The 22960-nt window shown below is 43.8% G+C and overlaps 1 protein-coding gene across 2 annotated transcripts; it reads right to left on the bottom strand.

Moving 5' to 3' along the window:
- Window positions 1–2: 2 nt before the first annotated feature.
- Window positions 3–22873, bottom strand: tbc1d31 (TBC1 domain family, member 31). Of its 2 annotated transcripts, XM_077528040.1 has the most exons (23): window positions 22474–22873; window positions 21032–21169; window positions 20737–20852; window positions 20371–20549; window positions 18706–18857; window positions 17704–17863; window positions 15832–16032; window positions 15591–15758; window positions 14303–14382; window positions 14085–14231; window positions 13872–14005; window positions 13661–13794; window positions 13402–13581; window positions 4309–4541; window positions 4165–4237; window positions 4025–4104; window positions 3817–3952; window positions 2825–2917; window positions 2621–2707; window positions 895–1065; window positions 728–800; window positions 484–594; window positions 3–378 (listed from the first exon to the last, which is right to left on the bottom strand). In XM_077528040.1, exons 1-23 carry the CDS (start codon window positions 22542–22544, stop codon window positions 257–259), a joined length of 3039 nt encoding a protein of 1012 aa, XP_077384166.1. In that variant the 5' UTR covers window positions 22545–22873; the 3' UTR covers window positions 3–256. The 2 variants fall into 2 exon arrangements, with proteins under 2 accessions (XP_077384166.1, XP_077384165.1); XM_077528039.1 differs by having other exon boundaries at window positions 4025–4237.
- Between the last annotated feature and the right edge of the window lie 87 nt (window positions 22874–22960).

The raw sequence follows: 22960 nt of genomic DNA, 5'->3' as shown, positions 1-22960 counted from the left end.
TCTCAATATTAAAAGCTGCCATTCTTTATTGAAAGTTTGTACAGTTAACATAACATATCTGTAAATAAAAACAAAACTATTTAAAAACAGCCTTTAAAATTCATCCAATCAACGTGATTCAATGTTAAACAACGTTACCAGTACTGAACTATTCAACGTGAAAAAATGCACATGAAAATTAAATATTGTGGTAAACAAAGGACGACAGGTTTGAGTTTGAATAGGAGAAGTGAAGAGTTTTAGTACGAGCTTGTGGTCAGTGGGAGGCAGTGCTGTCCTCTTTGGCTCTCGCGACAAGTTTCTCTCGCAAGCATTTAATTTCCTTCATCAGTTGCCTCTCTTGACTGTCCAAATGTGCCCGGCCTCTGTCCAGTGAAACTGACAAGTAGAGAAAGATGAGTGAGAAGAATGTGCCGACTTCAAACTATGAAATGATTTTTGCTGCTCTGTAAACCGGTGATGATGTTGCCCGTGTGGACTCACAGTTGGTGGCAGTGCTCTCTGTGGGGGAGCAACTGTTGAGGCAGACCATGACGTTGCTTGCCGTGCGCTTCGGTGTGGCTGTCCTGACATGACTGCTGTTGAAAGCCCGTCCTGAAAAGAAAAACACAGAGGAGTTGACTTCCTCTTGAAGAAGAGAGAAACAAATGGATTTGTCCTCAATTGACTCAAAGTTACTGTTGCAGCCCTGTCTTAAGGCATTATAAAATGTCAATTGCATTGTTACTTGTGTCTGCTGCAGGCTTGGACTGCTTCTGTCGCGTCACTGGGTGCTTTCTCTGACTCACTACTTCATCCCACTGCAAGCCACACATACATCGCAGCCATTTTTCAGGAAATCAAGCAATTCGAGCTGTTTGTGGAAATCGCCGCTTCAATTTATGTTGCGCTCACCGCATTCCCCGTCACATCTCTCTGGCGGTTCATTGGCCAGTCACCTTCCGCCAGTGTTCGCCTTCTCTTCTCCAGCTCGTCGACGTTCTGGTGGCGCTCGGTCGCGGCATCCTGTTGCCAGATGCTGTCGGAGTCCAGCTGTTCCTCTGCCGCCGGAAAGTCCCCCAGCCCCTGTGCCGGTAGGACGTGAAAGTGAACCGATACCACAGTGGGCCAAAGCGGAGCTGGAATGTGGCTTTGAGAACTTCCTTGTTGAGAAACAAAACATTGCTAACATATTGTGTGATTGGCCAAAGCCAGCCCTAATCAAAAATTGAGTTAACAAGTCATCAAACACAGAATCATATTGCTGCTACACCAGAAAAAAAAGATACATTTTATAGTAAGCTTGAATTCACACTTGACAAAACAAAAAGCCATTCCTTCCAGTTCTGTTCACTGGTGGAGCTCTATGTACCTATCGGTAGGTATGTACGGTATCTTCTTTTTAAATTTGGATTTTTTTTGGACAACAGAATATTATAGTTGTGTAGCTACAACACACAGCAAAAACTAAAGTACTTGATGCTCCTTAGAGAACGATCTAATTTTGAAGTTAGAAAAAAAAAAAAAAAGACAAACCAGGGATGCACCAATAAACAATGTTAACTCAATTCTTCATTTTGTTGAAAGTCAAATGCAGAAGTGAAAATGATTACATTACAACATGATACAATGTATAACATTAAAATGTCAAATTTATCACATTATCATATGAAATGTATCCTGCTATAACATGATGCAATACTTTTGTGTGGACTGCTGAAATACCAGTTTACTATTGCAGTTACACTTATATATATATATATACAGTGTTGCCACAGTTACCTTGAAAAAGTAACTTAGTTACTTTACTGATTACTTGGTTTTAAAAGTAACTAAATTGCGTTACTGATTACTTGATTTTAAAAGTAACTAAGTTAGATTAAAAGTTACTTTTTTAGTTACTTTCAGCAGCTGCCGATAACACCATCTCAACATAAAAATAATGCAGTAGAAACGGAGTTCCAAATACCTTATTGAAAGTGCATTTTTAACATGAAAATAAAGTTTTTTTTTATGAAAAACAAAATAGGCAGGCTCTCTTGACTTCTTGTAACGTAAATACTTTTTATAAAACAAAAAATAAAAATCTATCCAGGTTGAAAATGAAAATCCCCTAAATTCCTCTATTGTTTGTTTGTTCCGCTATTCCAGTGTGTACACATGTATCAGTTTAAATATTTATTAGTAGTTATTGACAGTTATAATTGTTTTTTGGTTTGTTTGTTTTTTCTCTTCAAAATAAGGATCAGGAAAACAAAAGGTTGATAATTTAATGTTAAATATAAATATTTAACCTTTAGACAGACACCAACACAATTAAACAGAATATTTGCACATTGTGAAGTATTTCAGAAACATAAATTTAAGACATGAAATAAACCTACCGTCCAGCCAAAAGAAATATGAAGCCACCTTATGGAACAATAAATCTATCAAACACATTTTAACCACTTAATATATGCAAAAATATTTCCAAAAGTTCATTTCCCTTTAAAAAAAAAAAAAAAAAAAAAAAAAAAAGTCCAAATATCTAAAATTCAAACCAATTTTTTTTTTAGTTTGTAATATCTATCTTTCCTCAATACCACCAAAAGAAATAATAAAAAATCTCCCTTCTCACACAACATGCCCCACCCCTCACCTGCATTTTTGTTTTCTGTCTTTCTGGGGTTTTCATCCGCATATCTGCAACCTGTCGCTCTATGCGAAGCTGCTCCTTGCACAGTTCCTGACAAAAAAAAAAAAAAAGACAAGTGTCGTGAAATAACTACCAGCAGCATAAAAAATAAAAATAAATAAATGAAAAACAGAAATCAATACATAGAAGAAGAAAGTAAGGTGTCACCTGTTCAAGCTGCCTCCGCTGCACCTCCAGCTCCATCTGCCTGAGGTCCAGATCGTGGACGGCTGCAGCCGTTTCCTGCTCACGGATATCCATCTGCAGCCAGACAGTTACACTTCTTACTGGCCGAAGTTGATGAACACCACCAACATGGGTTAACATTCAGTTATTGGTCGCGGCATGAAGGTGCACTGGCACATTCTAATGAGCTGCAAATACAAGTTATTTTAACCCTTTTATTATTGTGTTTAAATGACTACGTAAACACAGAAACTACCAAATGAAAGAGACTCTTCTTTTTGTTAAAACATATTTGCACGTTAGTAGTATTTAGTAGTGAGTGTGCATGGCATCATTGCCATGTATGCTTGTAGCCTACTTACAATTGTTTTTCTCTCTTCATCTTTTCTCTTTTGTGACGCACGTTCAACGTGCCAAACACTGATCAAACACGAGCTGCAGATCCGCCACGTTCACAAGCGTCCATTATATTTTGTTTTGATACATGGCGAGCTCATCCAAAACAGAGCCACTGCTGCCATCTGCTGGCCATTTTTTTTTAAACTTTGCCTGTTTAATGGTCAATCTAGTAGTTGGTTTTGATGTAATTGTAAATGTAAAAAAACAAAAAACAAAAAAAACATTTTGTCAAAGTTCCATGTGCAAAATAATTCATATCATTTCTACATTAATCTATTTTTTTTTTTTTTGGTAAATGTATTGTTGCTCAGAAAGCTTATATAGCTTAGAAGCTTTATATTTATAATGATTATACAATTGTGTTTTCATAAGTCTGTTGCCACTTTCTAGTCTAGTTTTCAGCCAGGAGGCAACAATTAAGAATCATTTTTTGGTGGTGATTGGGAATTTAGGTCGATGAAGCGTAATCGTATAGTAAAAATAATATTTTCTGAAACATTAAAAACGTCAACACAGAAACAAAACGAGGAGTTGAGCATCTTTGTCAATTCTCATCCTGGGAACATCGTCCTAACCTTCCTTACGATTTCCTGGTCCAGTCTGTGGATTTGCGAGACTTTGAGGTCCTGCTGGTGTTTGAGAAGACGACTTTTATTTGCATCTAGCAGCTGCAGTTCCCTCAGCTTCAGCTCCCTCTTCATGGCTGCCAAACTGAGAGAGGAGCGTGAACACGTCACACCCTTTTCCCAACTTGTAAAATGAAGTGGACATGCGAGTGTTTACTTCTTCCTCTGCTGTGTGAGTTTCTCTTCCTCTTGTGCCAACATACTTCTGCGCTGATCTTCAGCCTTCTGCAGCAGCTCCTGTGAAGTCAAAGAGTTCGATTTTTTTTCCCCTAACACGTTTTCTGTCTGAAGCTCCACCTGTTGCACGTAGTAGGCGTCCTCGTCAGCTTGGCGCTGCACCAAATCTGTATGCCGCGACATTATCTCCTGCCTAATGAGAGCGAGTGTGCACAACTTTCACATCGCATATGTAAAAACGATCTTTGCAAAGTGCAATATCACCTCTGCTGGAGGTACTCCATCTCTTGCAGTCGTATCCTTTCCCTCTCCCGGGTCTGATATTCTACAATGAACTCTGGGTAGTGGTTAAACACAGGGTACTGGCCTTTAGTCAGCGGTGTGAAGTCGGACAGCATCCTCCTCGGGTGAAGGTCAGCCGGCGTGGTACTCATCAGCTGGTAGGCGTCTTTGATCAAGGCTTCCATGTCCAAGTTGTTACGATGGTGGAAAAAATACTGAATTGAGGGTGGAAACCACACAGGAAGCACGTTTAGTCAGAGTTTCATTTCATGTTTTCTAAAAAAAGATGCCTCAAAAGCTAAAAATATTTGGGAGCTTAAAGGATCATCAGTTGTAACGTAACACTTCGTCTCTCAGACCATAAAGGATGACATAATTCCATATGTGTAGTTTTCTTCGGGATGTTTTTTTTTCCCCCTAGAACAACACCTAAGTGCTCAAACTCTTACATCGTCACCGATACCAAGTGCAGATGTCACTTCTACTTTTAAATACATAACATTTGCCTCCAACAATGACCGATAATTTAAAAGAAACATCTATATATATCCAATTATAGCATTTTCCTTAAAATTGCTGGTACTTGAAATTAGGGATGTAATGACAACGGCAATATTGTGATATTAAAACGAAAGTTACAACTGTAACTACGGTTCTATGAGTCCCGGACGACCGCCAGAAGGCGGTGCTTTAAGCACTGAATGTTCCTTTCGCGCATGCGCAGTTCGAGTAATGCATACCAAATTAGTCACCTGTGACCCCTGGGTGACCCTAGAAGGGTATAAGTTCCGGTGTCACCCAAGGTTCGTTTCCTACGGAATCTTCTCGCGTGAACACGAGGATTCCGAGCGACAGGACGCCCTGGCGGTCGTCCGGGACTCATAGAACCGTAGTTACAGTTGTAACTTTCGTTCTATTTCGTCCCTCCCGACCGCCAGAAGGCGGTGCTTTAAGCACTGAATGACTAATACCGGCGTAGTCGCGAGGGATCTCAGACACAAACCTCACTGAGAAGCCCTAACAGGACCCAAGATCACGCCAAGCGGATGGGGAGAGGCGACATCCACGCTATAAAACCTGGAGAAGGTGCAAGGCGTCGCCCATGAGGCAGCAGCACAGATATCCTCCAGGGAAACACCCCTCAGGGCGGCCCAAGACGTGGCAACGCTCCTGGTGGAGTGACAGCGCACCCCTGACGGCAGGGGGCGGCCAGACAGCGGGTAGGAATGGTGAATGGCATCCACGACCCAGTGAGACAAGCGCTGCTTGGAGAGAGAGCGGAGCCCTTGGTAGGACCACCATAAACAAAAAGCTGGGCAGACGTACAAATGTCCGCCGTAGCGTCAATGTAACACTGCAAGGCTCTCACCGGACACAAGAGCTCCGGCCTGTCCCCGCCATCAGTAGGAGTGGGTACATAACGTTTAAGCCGTAGAGGCTGGTTAGAACGAGAGCCAGACAACACCTTGGGAATGAAGGCAGTGTTCGGCCACAGAGTGACGCCGGCGCCATCCGGGTGCCATCGCAGGCATTCAGGGCTAACCGATAGAGCGTGTAGGTCACTGACGCGCTTGGCGGAGGCAACGGCGAGCAAGAGTGCAGTCTTGCGCGACACCCACAGAAGGTCCGCCCCCGCCAGGGGCTCGAAGGGAGGCCTGCACAGGCCGTCCAGCACCAACTGCAGATCCCACGCCGGAACCCGAGGAGCCGGGCGGGGACGAAGACGCAGAGCCCCTCTGAGGAACAAGGACACCAGCTCATGGCGCCCCACGGAGCCGCCATCAGCACCAACATGCCGGGCAGAAATAGCTGCCACATACACCTTCAGAGTCGACTGCTCAGTGGCCAAACACACCAGCGAAGGCGCCGAGGGTCGGGATGCCAAACACGACCTCCCTGTTGAGACAACAGGTCCTCCCTGTCGGGGAGACGCCACGGCTCGCCGGAGCACAGTTGACGGAGCAGGGGGAACCACGTCCGGGCCGGCCAGAAGGGGGCCACCAGCAACATCGTGTGCCCCTCCTGAAGAACTCTCTGAAGCGTCAGCAATATCAGAGGGAGCGGCGGAAAGGCGTAGAGAAGGCACTCTGGCCACGGCTGCGCCAGTGCATCCAGACCGAGAGGGCTGGTGGCCTCGCTCAGGGAAAACCAAAGTGGGCAGTGGGTCGAGTCCTTGGAGGCAAAGAGATCGACCTCCGCCGTGCCGAAGCTGCTCCAAATCATGCGCACCACCTCTGGGTGGAGGCGCCACTCTCCCGGAGGAGGACCCCGACGGGAGAGAGAGCCCGCGAGCTGGTTCCGAACCCCCGGCAGATAGGTGGCCCGTAGACTGGCCAGACGGGGAGCAGCCCACCTGAGAAGGTGCTGGGAAGTCTCCAACAGACGGGCGGACCTGATGCCGCCCCGATGGTTTATGTGAAACACGGTCGTGGTGTTGTCCGACCGTATGAGAACATGCCGTCCGCTCAGGTATGGCAAGAAGTGCATGAGTGCCAAGTGCACCGCCCGAAGCTCCAGCACATTGATGTGATCGACCCTGTCGCGCACAGACCAACTTCCCTGAGCCGTCCTGTGCTGCCAGACAGCACCCCAGCCCGTGAGGCTGGCATCCGTGGTGACTGTTTCGCGGCGGGCCGGGACCACACCCAGCGGGACGCCGCTCAATAGAAAAGCCCTCTCCTTCCAAGGTGCCAGGGCGAGGAGGCACCGACGGGACGCCCTGAGCCTCCGGTGGCGGTGTCACTTGGCGTCCAAGTGGAAGCCGTTCAGCCACCTCTGTAGTGGGCGCAGTGTCAGCAGACCCAACGGTGTCAAGGTGCGATGGGGACGTGGAAGTAGGCGTCCTTCATGTCTATAGACGTGAACCACTCCCCCTGGGCGAGCGACTGCAAGACGTCGTTCGTGGTTAGCATGTGGAATGGCAATACCTTGAGATGTTTGTTGAGCCCCCTCAGGTCCAGTATCGGTCGGTATCCACCGGTCTTCTTTGGGACAAGGAATTACGTCGAATAGAAGCCCCCGGGCTGTGCCAGGGGGTCCACGGCCTCGATCGCGTCCTTGGCCAGGAGGGCGGACAGCTCCTGGTCCAGAGCTGAGGCTTTTGCCGGGTCGGCGATGAGTCACCCTGACCCGACAGGAAGCAGGAGGCCGGCGTCGGAATTGCAGCTCGTACCCGTGTGTCAAGATGGAGACCACCCATGGGTCCGAGGCACGAGCAGCCCAGTAACTGAGCTGCTGGTGGGAAAAATGTCCGACGGCCGGCCCCAAGGCCTCAGTCCCTGGCCCTCCGGCCCCTAGGGGCCCAAGAGGGACGGCGGGTGGGGCCTGCAGCCCGTGGTTGCCCTGAAGGCAAGCGGGCGGAGGAGCGAAAGTCCTCGGCGGGCCTCTGCGGGGGTCGCCGGGTGCCATAAGCCTCGGCAGGCCAGGGCTGAGGAAAGCGATGAAAAGCAGAGCGTGCCCCAGGCCTACCCTGTTGGGGAGGCAGGGCCCTATTGAGGCTGGAAAGCTGCTTCCTGGTCTCATGAGCCTTAACCGTCCTTTCCAGTGCACCCACAGCGGCAGAACCAAAAAGCTCCCCCGGCTCCACAGGAACACCACGGAGGGCCCTCCTAGAGGCCTCCGACAAGGGGGACTGCGCTAGCCACACCTGGCGGCGCGCCTGCACTAGGAAGGACATGAGTCGGCCGTGTTCCCTAGTCATGAGGGCAAAAGCCTGGAGGGCTGCATCACTGAAGGACACAGCAGCCTCCACGCTGTCCGCTTGCAGAGATGTAGATAGAGCAAGCATGAGGTGAGCCAAAGTGTTCCCAATGCGACCAGCACGTGCACCAGCGCCATAGGCCCGTGTGAGAAGGTCGTCAGTCACACGACATTGGGGTCGAGGACATCGCACAGATGGCCGAAGGGTCTCCTCCGGGGACACAATGAGGGATGCGACAGCTGGCTCCACAGGAGGCATCCGGTCCAAGCCAACACTAGCAGCATCGTGCATCGATGCTAAATCACGGCCATCAGCCGAAGGGCGGGAGAGAGCCCCAGGATCCCTCCAGCAAGCATGCAGTTCCCGCAGATAGTCCTCAGATGCGGGGACAGAAAAGGCCGAGGAAGGGCGCCTGCGCCGGAAGAAAGCGCTCTCAGACGCCGATTGAGCCTGTGGAGGCACCTCCAAATGCAGGAGGTCCAAGGCATTGCGCAGGACAGCCCGTATAGAACCATCCCCCGCCTCACTGGACGAACTCTGAGCGGACGCTGGAGAGTTTGGTCCCAAAACCACAGACCCCGGGTCACGGTCGTCGTCATGAAAAAAGGAAGCCGAAGCTGCCAAGGAAATGGCGTCCTCCTCAGGAGGAAGCACTGGCATGGGCGGGGTGGATGGTCGCGGCATGGGCAGGGCAGGTGGTCCCGGCCCCCCCGTAAGTGTGGGAGGGTGACGGTCCTGCAGAAGAGATCTCACCTCTGCCAGTTCAGCCTGAAGGTGCCCAACCTCCGAAGCGAGTCGTCGCTGCGCCGCCCTTTTCCTGGGGGGGGCATGTACAGCAGAGCACACACCGAGACGTTTCCGGCGCCTCTGTTGGGAGGACGACAGATGACCCAGTGGACTGGGGTCACTGACACCAGGACTGCGGGCCCGGCCATCACCGGCACGGTCAGAAACAAGACACCTCGGGCAGCGATCGTCCAGGACATCGGAGGCCTCAAAGAGGATACCACAGTCCACGCAGCAACGGGAGTCCTCCATTGTGAACACAAAGAGGCCCAAACAGCGATGAGCGGGAAGCTGAGGGAAAGGGGCGCGAGCGCCACCTGCACAGCAGACCCACACCGAGCAGCCGACGCGTGGGTCGGGGCAAACAGTAAGCCGGTAAAGCAGCGATAAGCCGAGGGAAGGGGGCGCGAACGCCACCTGCACAGCAGACGCACACCGAGCAGCCGAAGGAGGGCGGGGGCAGACAGCCAGTTGTCAATAGTAGCGATAAGCTGAGGGAAGGCGCGCGAACGCCACCTGCGCAGCAGACGCACACGGAGCGGCCGACGGGCGGGAGGGGCAGACAGCAGTCACGAAAGCGTCGACAAGCTGAGAGAAGGGGCGCGAACGCCACCTGCACAGCTGAAGCCAGGTGCGCACCGCAGGCGGGACACGCACAAAAGTAAGTAAGACAAACAATCGAGCGAGAAGCGCGACGCCGTAAGCTGGGAGCGGGGACGCTGACGCTGCCCTCACCAGCAAAGGCACAAAAAGAAAAGCAACAACCAAACGGCAACACCGTCGGAGAAAGCGGCGCTAATAAACCGAGAGAAGCGCTAACGCTGCCAAAGCCAGCGGAGGAAAAAATAGGGTAAACCACGAGCCGTGGTAGCCAGGGCGCTAACGCGAGGCTAGCCACACAAAAACTCAAAACACCGCAGTAAACGCGGAAATTAGACGGCAAAGTAGACAAGTAGTCAATAACCTTACCCCACGGGAGGTTAGAATACACGACCACGTCGGGTCACGAACGAAGGAAAGAAAAACACCGTCGCCGCAGCCTTTGGAGGGCGAACAACGCAGCTCCGACCGATCCGGTCACAAGGCTCCAAGCGGCGCGGTCAAGAGGATAAATACAAATCCCAATTCTTACACTCTTCGAAAATGTGTCGTATGCATACGCCACGCGAGAAGAAAAGAGGAAACGAACCTTGGGTGACACCGGAACTTATACCCTTCTAGGGTCACCCAGGGGTCACAGGTGACTAATTTGGTATGCATTACTCGAACTGCGCATGCGCGAAAGGAACATTCAGTGCTTAAAGCACCGCCTTCTGGCGGTCGGGAGGGACGAAATAGAACTGCCACAATATCATTGTCATCGTCATGATATTAAATGCAGCACATCTGTTAAATAAGTCAGACTTCCATTTGTGCAATCTAGCACCCTCTGGTGACTATTTTTTTAGTGCAGTTTAATTTTCACAAGGCATGTTTTGGCCCTTGTATGTTTAAAATCCACGCTAATGGTCAGATGAAGGGGAACGTAATAGAGATAGACCGATAATCGGCCGGGCCGATAATCGGGGCCGATATTTGACATATTGGTACATATCGGTATCGGTCTGTTTTATTAATCTGACGGCCGATATGAGCGATCCATTTAAAACTCCGTCTTTTCGCTTCGAATGCAGCCCAGAGCGTCTCTGTCTGTTATGGAGTCCAACTCCAGCAACGTAACGCCCATAGCAGCATTTGATTGGTTAGCCGTGTAAGAGCCAGAACCAATCAGTAGTGTATGCCGTGTATCACAGTAGCCGGTCACACACGCACCCACAACGCGAGACGCATGCTTCGAAGGTAAGTTAAAAGAGAAGAGACTCCGCTGAACTTTTCACCATGATAAGCTAAACACATTGAATTATGTTGTGTATTAAATGCACTATATGAATGGAGCTGCATTGCCTTGCATTGAATCCCCGCTAGCTAACAGTGGTGTGTTCAGCTTAGCATGGAGGCTAACACCCAGTAGCTAATTCGCTACTTGAACTACTCAGGGAGGGAATCACACACATTTTCACTTAATTGAGTAAATAATGTTTGTTAGAAAGGTTCCAAATATTAACAGTTGTCATTATTATATTGTCTAGTTCCATGTTAAGAGTAGAGGAACGTCATTATATTTACCTCTCGTGACGCACACATTACATTCTGGGTCACGTCCACTACTTGTTGCATAGCGGTTATTATGCAGTGAGATGCCACAGTGACACTAAATAGTGTTTAGTTACTTTATATTGTGTTTATTTGTCGCACTGGTTTGCCATTGTGTGCCTTAAGCTTCGACGTCGATTTGATTGACAGCTCGAAGCTTCGACGTCGATTTGATTGACAGCTCGTTGTGCACCTCGTTAAAGTCCGCTCCGTAACAAATTAAGTGTCTCAAACACCGTTTAACTACATGAACATGTGTTCTCTTCCGTATGTTTGGCATTAGTAGAGAAGTGCACTAAAGTATAGTGTGCTTATTTGCTCGTTTTGTCTCTCTTTTCACGTCATGTCTGCCGTCAGTTGGGACATTATCCTCTCAATGGATGCCACTAATATGTAACATCTACGGCCGTACACGGCTGCAATTAATGTTCAGTGATGTAATTTTGTTACGTGCATCATACTTAGAATAATGAGCTCATGTTTGGTGTGTTGTATAACTTTCTCGTGTGTTAGTAACTATTCATGTGGACAGCTAAGATAGTGCTTGTTAATGTGAATTAGAAATGTTGCAGCCCAGTTATTATTTAGACAAGTACATCTGTGCCATTAAGTGATACAGTACAGTACAGTAGTGAGAGAATAGTGTGCCCATATACACACACGTGTCTAAGTGTAAAACACATTAAACAGCAGAAAGTGGCAGCGGTCCACCGCAACAATGTCTGTTTAACCAAGTTATTCTATTATTATAACCAAATTATTTCACTCTACCTTTTTCTGCGTTGATTGGGGCATCCTAAGTGGCAGTAAACTACATGATGAAGTGTCTTTTGACAGTTCTCTTGTAGAGAGGAGTAGCATGATATTGCTGTTCTCGATTTAAGATCCTCAGCTTATCAAAACTGTCTATATGGTAACAATAACAATAATCATAATAAGGTCTACAAGAACTGTATGGTGTTCAGGGATGAATAGTTTTTCTCATGGAATTTTTTTTTATTATTTTTTTGCTGTAGTAATAAGTAATGCCACAGCTGATGCACATTTTGAATGACAGGGTTCCTCCTATTACTTCAAAATATAAAAATATAACATTTATAGAATAAAACTACAAGTATCCCAAATGCTATAAAAGGTAATGTCACATTGGCCCCCACATTTAACTCCCCCCGCCACAAACGTCTTATTGCAGATAGAAGGATGTAAAATGAAAAGTGCAGTGTGAGAATCCATTGTAAAGAACGGTTAGGGTTTGCATTATTCAAAAATTGGGTGCCAACATTTTAACTTTTACTGCAAATGAATATCGGCTTCAAATATCGGTTATCTGCCTCCTTGACTACCGATAATCGGAATTGGTATCGGCCCTGAAAAAAGCATATCGGTCTATCTCTAGAACGTAATATGTTTGTGAAGTGCGTCAATATGCGGAGGAACTCAATGTGTGCTTACATTAGCAAATAAATGCCTCAAAATTAAGTGTTATATTCGTGATTGTAGGTTGTTTATATGTTATGTACAAAGCACAATATTGTTTTTTTTTTTTTTTAGAATGACCTCATTTTTTTTACAATATTGTGATTTTTTTTTTTTAAATCACCAACCTCCCAAAAATATTGTGATAATTATCATATTGCGAGCTTGTGATGTTTGAATATTGATACATCTCTAACTTGAAATTTTCTAGTTTTCCAATTTCTTCTTCCTTATTGTAAAACTACCAAAAGAGGGCAGGCAATAGTGTTGCTGCGAGTACCAATACCCTGATAGACTTCATGAAAAGTTTGATGTGCCCTTGTACATCCAAAAGTTGCTGCTGGAGTATGGCGTTGAATTCCAGGGCAAGCGAGCCAATAGCATTAAAAGTTGAACATTTAACGTGCCGTTACAGAGTCAGTCCACGTCAGTGGTCACAAATGTGGTGCCTGCGACCAACAGAAAACCCCAAAGAACCAATTGAGTATCTTGCAGGCCTGTTCTAAAAATAGCTCACCAGTGATGGGACATTGTGATTTTCTAAGAATGTTTTAGAAGTGATCATTTAAAAACATAAACACTGCCAGAGATTTATAGAAATAAAGTTATTCACAGGATTGACGTTTTCACATTAATGAACATTATTAATGATCAAAGTTAAGCTTTTCAAAGTTAAGGCATTAACTTTGGTGATTCATTTAAAATTATGGAAAGTGTAAAATAAAACAATAGAGTTAGCTCTGTTTTATTTACTTCCTGTGGAAGATGACCTGCGTCGAAGACGGGCAAAGATGGACTTTTTAGGTAGTTTCACTTAAAAAGTTGCTCGACAGCTCATTGGAGAAATCTAAAAATAATTTGCCCATTTTTCAAAGCTGCAAGCAAGCAAGAGAGAGAGATCAGAGAGAGCGAGATGACACCTCAAAGTCTTGTTTCTGGGCGCAGAGCAAAAGGGGCTCCCGGCAGCGCGTCAGGTAGGACACGCAGGTGATCAGCAGGAAGGACGGATGGTTGGAGAAAACGTTGTCAAAGAGGCGGAGCCACTCGTCACGAGTTAAAACCTCAGAGAATAACGTTTCCAAGAGGGGCCACACGTAGAGCTGACACAAAGACACAATTTCATGAACAAAAGAGCATCAAGGGGCCACTGCCCCTCTTCCAGATTGTGTCTCACATTACCTGGGAGGTGATCCCACAGTCCACCATGTGTTGCAGCAGCTCCTTGTCATGATGCGCCAGAAGGTTCTCTGCCATGTTGAGGATGTTTAAAGGAGGGTTGGGGAAGTACTCAAACCAGTGTTGACACCAGTTCACTGCAACACAGCACAACCAAATCACCTCATATCACGGCCAGCGTGTGACAAAGCTCCGCGTCATGATCAAAGTGTACCTAAGACGGTGGCCACCACCTCAAAACAGAGCAGAGCATTGTTCTGGAAGAGCTTGACGAACGGAAAGACTAACAGCGGAAGATACTCCGCCTCTCCAAAGATGGAAGCCCAATGAGAAAGTGCAGACAAAACTCTGAGTGGAACGAGAGGATTTAGACAAAAAAAATGTTATGATGGTTTCATTTGAGCGTGTCAAGTGGAAGGATGTGTACCTCTGCAGCCCCCTCTGGAGCTTTTCACTTTTGATGGGATACTTCTGATGGATGGCCTGATAGGCTGAGTGGGGGCCTTTATCAGTCAGACTGCTATATGCTGTGTAGTTCTCAGGCAAGCACAGCAAGGACCGCCAAACAAACGTCCTAAAAGGTGGCACAATATTCTGGATGATAAAAGTGTGCCACTTTCAAATATATGAAGAGAATTGCATCACCTGTATTTCGCAGGATATTCTCCAAATGTTTTCACGAGACCCACCAGTCGTGTCTTGTTCAGACCACTAGGGAGTTGGTTCTGGTCAAATAGAAAGACAAACCTCGATGACAACATCATTATCATGCAAACGTGGATCAGAGTTGAGACGTCAGATTACATCCCGATGACGTAAACCGTAGAAAAGTGTTTTCCCCCCCATTTGTAGCTAGGGTTGATTCAATTCACTTCTTATTTTGTATGGATAGCATTCACGTCACCCGTTTGTAATCCAATCAATTTCATTCATCATTAAACAACATTTAATATGTACTGCTTCAAGGACTGTTGCTCTATGTACCGCATACGTCTCCTTTACAAAAGTAACGTCAGAAGATACTGAGGATGACATCATCAATAACAAAATAACACACTATAAACTCGACACACCAAATGGCGCTGACTCGCTAGATCACATCATCCCATGACGTCATATTTTAGTGTGTTGGATGCGGCATCTAACCCATAAAAAGATTGTTAGAGAATTTTAAATCAGGCCAGATTAGAAGAGAGTTTCCAAACTATAACGTAAATTAGTAGTGTCCAAAATATGGCCCGGAGGCCATTTACAGTCCACCATCCATTTTTCAGCAGCCCACAACATACTAAAACTGGCATTTGACACAGTTAAAAAAAAAAAAATAATGTTAAAAATAAGAAGGGCGGGTGTTGAAAAAATAGATGCTATTATTAGAAATAAATTGGTTTCTATACTCTAGCATTTTTCTAGGTACACAAAAACACAAACAAATTATTTGAACAATTTTCTTTTAGGACTAAACAAGTTCTCTTCAAAACACTGTGGTGAGGAAAGATCATTCGCTGTAGAACCAAATTGTTTCTTCCACTTTACGCTTTGTGTCAAGATCTGATTTATGAACATATCACCTTATTGATCCTCAAGTAACTGCTTTTAAAAATGGTCAGTTTACTACATTTTTGGTTCTGAATGTAGAGATGGGATTCGGCTGGGTGTTCAGTGCAGGGGTAGAACTAGGCTTGTGGGATGCACCTCAAAATCTTGAGACATCTTTAACTGGTCGCCATTATCTAGCAATTTATCAAATTAACTTGAAAATACACAAATCACAAAATATAATTGCTTTCCTGATTGATGTTAGTGTTTAACAAATTAAAGCCGAAGAATTTTGGCCTTTGTGCCCTTCTGACTTAACTGAATGTTTTTGTTTTTGTTTTTTTTTTAACAATAGTACACAACTTAAAAATATTGTTCTTGTCTGTATTCCTACCTCTTTATCTTCTGCTATTGATCCAGCAGTCGAAGCACGGCTCTTCAACCTTTTTGGCCTGCCAGTGTGACTGGCCGGTCTTTGTATGGTATCAGATTTGACCTTTTGGTTCGATGGTGCCTGATGTGCTTCAGTCTCACAGACTACTCCAACCTGTGGAAGGGGAGGCTGTGGAGGACGGTAGGTTACAAAAAGCATGCTACTCATTTCAACCCAGATGTTGATCAGATGAGTCTTTTACTTTGTTCAAATCCTCTGTGAGACTCTGAACGCTATAGACGCTGATGCTGCCGTCATCCAAGATGGCTACCACATGACGACCAGGAGGGCTGATGGTCACTGAGTGGATGGCATTGTTGTGGTATCCGACACAGAAGAGAAGCTTGGACGTGTGAATGTTAATGAAACGCATAATTCCATCTTGGCTCAACACTCCCAACGTCTGTAAAGTGAGCAGGAAGAGAAGAAGGTGTGAACACATGTTCCATGTCCAGATGCATCCCAATAAGGACTGCACGATAAAAAACATGCAATACACAATAGAGTTATTGAATATAGTAATATCGATATTGCAAAATTTAACGTGTACCAAAAGACCTGGCATTATGAAATTATCTAATGAAAGAATTGCATTTTTTTTCCATGCGGCAAAGTAAGCAAGTTCAATCACTTATTCTTAGTTAATTGGAACCAATTTATCCTAGATCAGTGGTGTCCAAACTACAGCCCGGGGGCCATTTGCGGCCTGTCATCCATTTTTCAGTGGCCTGCGTCATATGCTAAAAATGGCATTTGACTCAGTTCAAACAAATTAACAAAAACAAAAATGTTTGGAGATGGTCAAAGTAAGAAGGGAGGGTATCGAAAAACAGATGCCAAGGTTATTTTAGTTCACTAAAACTAATGAAAAAACAAACTAAAATTCAAAAAACAATATTGTTCCCGAAATAAAATAAAAACGAAAATGCTTTTTAAAAAACAAAAACTAACTGAAACTACATTTTATGTTTACAAAACTAACTAAAACTAACTAATTATAGCAAACATCCTTCGTTTTAGTCTTTGGTAATTAATTTAAGACATGAGCCTTTGGGAATGATTTTAAATGTGATTTTTAGTAGATTTATTTTGATATAAACCGGAATAATGACGTTTGAAAGTATGTCACACAGAAGTGACGTCATCCAGCAGCAGCCAATAGAAAAGCACTTTCAGATGACGTTGCTCCCATGGTGGTTTTTAAATATTGTCATGTTTTGGTTCTGTTTGGGTTGTGTTTTGATTTGTTTGTGTTGGGGTTCTAGTTTTGAGTTTGTCATGTTTATGTTCTGCTTTCCTTGTCTTCCCTAGTTTTGTTAAGCCTCGTCATGTCCACCTGTCTTTGCTTGCCCTTCCTTATGCGTCAATCAACCAGCACCCACTGCCACTTATGTCCCACTGCCCAGCTGTGTCTAATCATTGTCAATTAGTGTGTGTATTTAGTCACCTGTTTTCGCTTCAGTTCTTGTCTGTTCATTGTTCTTGTTTCCGCACGTCCATGCTGCCATTGTTCCACCACGTCTTGTATCGTTTTCCCCTTCTGGATTTTGTTTTTCTTACTTACCAAGTACCCTGTTTGCCCCTTTTGCTTTGTTTGATTAAATTACACCTTTTTGAGCACCTCTGCCTCCCTGACTCGTTTGCCTCCTGCACTTGGGTCCTTCACAGCTGTGACATATTGCGTAGAATACACTTTTTTTTTTTTTTTTTTTTAACTAATACTGAAAATAAACTAAAATAAAACTAAGCATTTTTTAAAGAATTAAACTAATAAAAACAGAACCAACCTGAAAACTAATAAAAATTAACTAAAATGAAAAATTCCAAAACTATAATAACCCTACCGCCATATTACAAATAAATTGGTCTATATAGTGTAGCATTTTTCTAAATATGCAAAAGCACAAATAAATTATTTGTACAATTTTTAGGACTAAACACAATTTCCCCATAACATTATGTGGCCCTTGCATCCTTCTGATTTTCTGTATGTGGCCCTCAAATTAAAAAGTTTGGACACCCCTGCCCTAGATAATGTTCAACTATTGGATGGCACACACCAATTACAGTATACCTGACTGGATCCTCCATCAAAGTTGTCGAGAAGGAATTCCAGATGTCTGACAGTCCGAACTTGAGTGGGCAGTTGGATCACCTTGACCAGCTTTTTGGTGTCCAAACACCACAGGTGCAGCAGGTTGGACCGACCCCCAGCTGCCAGGCTCTTACCATCTCTGTCAAACACCAGACATTTGCAGCACTGTGGATATAGGCAGTGATGATAAATCTTTTTCTAAATGTTTTTCAACAACAACAACCAATAACAGCCTGACCTATAATATATACAATTAAATAATAATAATAATAAAAAAAAAGTACAGATGGGGGGTACAGATGTTTGATTCAGGGATACACCCTTCCTAATTCAATTAATCCCATTCAAACCACTTTATTTGTCCCCAAGGGCCGATTTAAAAGGCACGAGGAGCAGCATTAAAAGACAAGCAGAACATCAACATAAAAAAATAAAAAAAAAAAAAAAAAAAAAAATCAAGTTCTGCAATTAGAGCAGCGATGGGCAAATGGCAACGTGACCACACTCGACACTGACACTTTACATAGGCCCAAGTCCTATGGCGTACAAAATATCAACGCCAGCATGCCTGGATAGTCTTCAAAACAGTATAAAACACATGTACAACTTGTAAAAATAAATACCGGTAAGTAAATAAATAAATAGCCACTCGTTATGCCACACGAGCAGTAGCCCTAAACTAATTATTTGTTCTTTTGTTTTATACTAGCATTCCATCAGTTCAGAGTCCATCTTGACTTGGCAAAAGAGGACCACTCTTCCAAATGGTAATCCTAATCTTTTCCAAATATTATAGGATGCTACAGCATGTGTACTTTTGCACCAAATATCAGAGGTTCTCATCTGTCTCTTTTCCTTCTCAGAGGTTCTCATCTGTCTCTTTTCCTTCTCGTCGGGTTTTGGTGAGGCCCTACAAACCATGCTAGAGTGGTGGTGCACAGACATTGAGTGGTGTGGCTGGGAATTTAAGCTGGGACTCACTGTGTCACAGCAAAGGCCTTGTAGAAGAGCCGGGGTCCGTGGTCTGGGACCGGAAGCTGGTATTTGCACACTAGAGTCTCGCAATCCCAAGCAAAGATGGAGTTGTCACTGAAACAGCTGAGGAAGGTGTTGCTGAGAGGAAGGAAGAAAACCTGAAACATGGACCGCCATGATACTGATTATGAAACTCAAGAATGGGATGCTAATTCTATGAATTTGGCGGGGATCTACTTTGGTAAGTGGACACTGTACAGTCCTGGACATTCACATGGGTTGGGTCCCTTTTGTAACAATGTTTTTAACTTTTTTTTTTTTTTTTTTTTTTTTTATGGTTTGTTTTTGGTGGTTCATTGTTGTCAGGTTTTATTGTTTTATCAATTGCAAAAAAATAATGAATTAAAGATATTAAACTGCAAACTGTGAAGCTCAAACTCAAACTTTTCTAAGTGTAGCAACCTTCATATTATGAGCAGGGTCCTAAATGAACTTTTCTGACCACCAGCCAATGTGGTTGCTAACACCCTACAGTTACCTTACCTTTATCTAAAGCTAAAGCTACTGAACACATAAAATTCCCTTTCAAATTGCTATTGACAACCTGTTGACGAAAAATGAAACTGCACTTACCCTTCTTCACACACACAATGCATACATAAACGTCAAATCGGTAGAGGGCAGGAAATTCTAACTCGATTCTAGTCCGGAAATTATTGGTCTGAGGCTTGCAGGAGTACCCACTGTGAGCAGCTAAGGTGTTAATCTACTAATTAGAAGATGTTTTAGTCATATATGGTCAAATTAAAAGGTTATTATTAAGACATTTTTGTGACGAAAGTCCCAAATAGCAGCTTTAACGCTCTAAAGTTACCAGCCTTTTTTTTTTTTTTTTTTTTTTTAAACTTTAGCGCCACTGTTTTATCTCCTTCCCCAAACTATCCGTTGTTTTTTTCCACATTGGTTGAACTCTAGACTATAGCATGAAACACCTGCATTCGCACTGCCAATGGGTACGCAGCACAGTATTTATTGGAAATGTACTGTCAGGTAGGGCTGGGCATCGTTTGAGTTTAGAAGCTTCTGGTTCAGATTCTGTTTCTTCAATTCTTCAATTCGATTCCACTTCCTAATGCTTCACAATTTTAATTCTTAAGAAAAAAAAAAAAAAAAAGGGGTGGCAAGTTCAACCAGTGCTATTTATTTTTTTAATGAAATGGTATCAACTGCTCTGTTTTCAATGCTTTTCTAATTTCATAAACTCTTAGGAACTTTGCTGAAGGAGTTGCTCCAAGTGCTTAAACAAATAAAACTATGAACCTGATTTTTTTTTTTTTTTTTTTTTTTTACAAGAAGGGAGCTTTATTTCTGAGAACCTCGAGAAAATAAAATAATGCAGCAGGTACGTAAACCATTTTATTGATGGTCTAACTAACTTAGGGTTGACAAACACAAAGCTGCATTTGAAGGGGGCGTACACATTTAGCTGGAGGTGAGGCGTCCACACTGTGTAAATCCATTGAAGATATTGCTCCACTTTGTGGATTCCCCATGTACAATTTACACAATCTATGGGCACATTGCTTGTAGAAGACCACAGATTGTTGGAACTTTGTTTGGTCTAGTTTTATTGACGCTGACAAAAGTTTTGTGAAAGTTTTTGGTCTTTACCTTCTGTACACCAACTGACTGATACACGTTGAGCTTTCTTTTCCTCTGGAAGGTGTCTAGGTCCCACAGCTGAGCAGTGTCTAAGGATGTGGTGACGGCATACCGGCCTGAGCTATGGACTGAGATGGACGAAACGGCCCCTTCATGGCCCCGCATCCAACTAATCATCTGATTTGTGTCTGTGCAAAAAAAGAAGAAGAATAAAAAAAAAAAAACAAGCAGAAAAGTATTTTAGCAGGGTGGTTCCAATAAGAGACAGTGACATATCAATGATTGACAAATGACGCTGCCTTAAAAAATAGCTTGCATTAAAACTACAACTGGACACAAAGATAATAACACTTGGCGTGTAGGTCTGTGTCATGCCTTGGTCAAAACACTTGATGGTATTGTCAACAAGAGCCACCAGGAACTCTGTGCTCCGATGCAAACCTAATGCCAGAGCAGTGCAGGCCTGTCCCGTCTTCTGCACTAAACGAAATCTGTCCAAAGATAAGAAAGACAAAAACAAATTCACTGGAGAGTCTAATGGAAACTGTGAGGCCAGAGTATGCAGCACACATTTAAACATCTAGCAAATATGTATCAGGCTTCATAAGAGTGTAATGTTTACAGAATAGGTTGGGCTCCTGTTGGAAATAAAATAAAAGAATCAACTCACCTGTTTCTACTTATGTCAAAGGTATAGATGTTGCCATGGTGATCACCAGCCAGGAAGGATTCTCCTGTGGCGTTAAACGCTGCATGGAGGAAACGTACCTTAGCCTGCTGAACAGTACGAACCACCTTCAACAACAAACTGTGGAAAGACAAACAACATACTAAGAAATAAAATAGAAATAAAGAGGAAAACAAAACAAAAAATAGAAATCACAGCTGTTCAAAAGTGGTGACTACGATACTAAGTTATCAAAACCTGACATGCTGTTCTAGGCCTTTTTATCTAAAAAGATTCTTTGGAATTTAAGGGAAATCGAGTCCATCCATCCATTTTCTGAACCACTTGCTCCTCACAAGGGTCGCGGAGGGGTGTTGGAGCCTATCCCAGCTGGATATGGGCAGCGTGCAGGGTACACCCTGAACTGGTTGCCAGCCAATCGCAGGGCACACAGAGACTGACAACCACCCACAAGCACACCTAGGGACAATTTGGAGCGCCCAATTACCCTGCCAGCATGTCTTTAGAATGTGGGAGGAGACTGGAGAACCTGGAGAAGATGGAAATCGAGTCATTAAAATAAAAAATAAAAAAAACATATATGGAATGAATGATTATGTTCAGCTCCTTCCACAAATTTTCAATTTGATTTAGAACAGGCCTCATAGAAGGTCACTTAAAAAAAAATAAAAAAATAAAAAAATAACAAAACAAAACAAAACTCCAATCTTTTGCCCTTAGCCATCCATACTTTAGCCTATCCTGTTGCAAAAGCCATGACATGTGATTGAGATTAAGCTGTCTGATGTTGTATGTAGCAAACTTTGCTCTAGAATACCTTGTTAGTCTTGAGATTTTATTGTACCAACCCAGATTCAAGACACCCTGTGCCAGACGGAGCAAAGCAACACCATAATACAACAGCGCCCCTTCCTCGATTTAGAGGCAGTGTTCATTTCTTGGTATGCTTCATTTTAGCATCTGTGAACATAAAACTAATGTACCTTGCCAAAAGTTTCAGTTTGTCACGTATGCACATAGGATATTCTCTCAGAAGCTTTGGGGCTTGTCAACCAGAAAGTACTTACATTTTCCCACCAGATCGACACACTTGACTTAAGTATTACCGGTACGTTTAAATTGGGTTGATATCAAAATCTTACATAATCTCTAAAATACTTGAATGCATATTCGTACACTAGGTAAAAAATTTACCTAGAAATTTAAAATCACTCGTATGTCAAACCACAAAGTCCCATAATGAAAACAAAATCCAATCAAATCAAATATTACACTTTTTCGAAAGTTCGCAGTTTTAGTTCAAACTCAAAACAATGAAATGGAACCGTTGCAATGCTGTACAGTTCTACTGAATTAATTTGAACTGTAATAAGTGACTAATTATAGCGTATAAACGGTTTAGCTCAACTATAGCTAATAATTACCCCTTTCCAGAAGCTGGTTTTCGATGCTTAAGCTTCCCTTCTTCTCTATTTCCGATGTCGGTTGCATCCATTTTTCATAGGGCTTGTGAAAAGTAAATTTGAAAAAAAAATGAAGCTCCAGTTGGAGCAACATGAGAAACTGCAACGCCAACAAATCAATCTAATCGCTGTTAGCAGCCGTGCAGCGGGAAATGTTTGAAACGAAAACCAAGGCTTTCTTTTATGTACAAACAAGCGCCAAATAATATAAGTAAAAGCGCTGACATTAGGCCACATTTAAAGCCCTACCCCGCGTTTTAAATCATAAATGAATTCCCTACAACTTCTGTTTTCGGAGTGATTTGGGAATTCATTTGTGTCGCCCCAAGTCTACGTTTCACATAAACAGAGAGGTGCACCACGGGAGATGTCGTTTTATAAGACCGCCCATCACCCAGCATTTTAGCGCGCATTATTCCTATTTCGATACATGCTTTATATATATTTT

Source organism: Festucalex cinctus, chromosome 7 (assembly GCF_051991245.1).
Source record: "Festucalex cinctus isolate MCC-2025b chromosome 7, RoL_Fcin_1.0, whole genome shotgun sequence".
In the NCBI taxonomy this organism is placed as follows: domain Eukaryota; kingdom Metazoa; phylum Chordata; class Actinopteri; order Syngnathiformes; family Syngnathidae; genus Festucalex; species Festucalex cinctus.
This window is presented reverse-complemented; position numbering and strand designations above follow the sequence as displayed.

Coding starts and splice junctions, on each gene's coding strand:
- tbc1d31 (XM_077528039.1), bottom strand. CDS start 22,544: ATGGATGCAACCGACATCGGAAATAGAGAAGAAGGGAAGCTTAAGCAT. Junction 14,383..15,590: donor CAATAGCAGAAGATAAAGAG/GTAGGAATACAG, acceptor CTATTTGACCAG/AACCAACTCCCTAGTGGTCT. Junction 379..483: donor AGAGAGCACTGCCACCAACT/GTGAGTCCACAC, acceptor TCTACTTGTCAG/TTTCACTGGACAGAGGCCGG.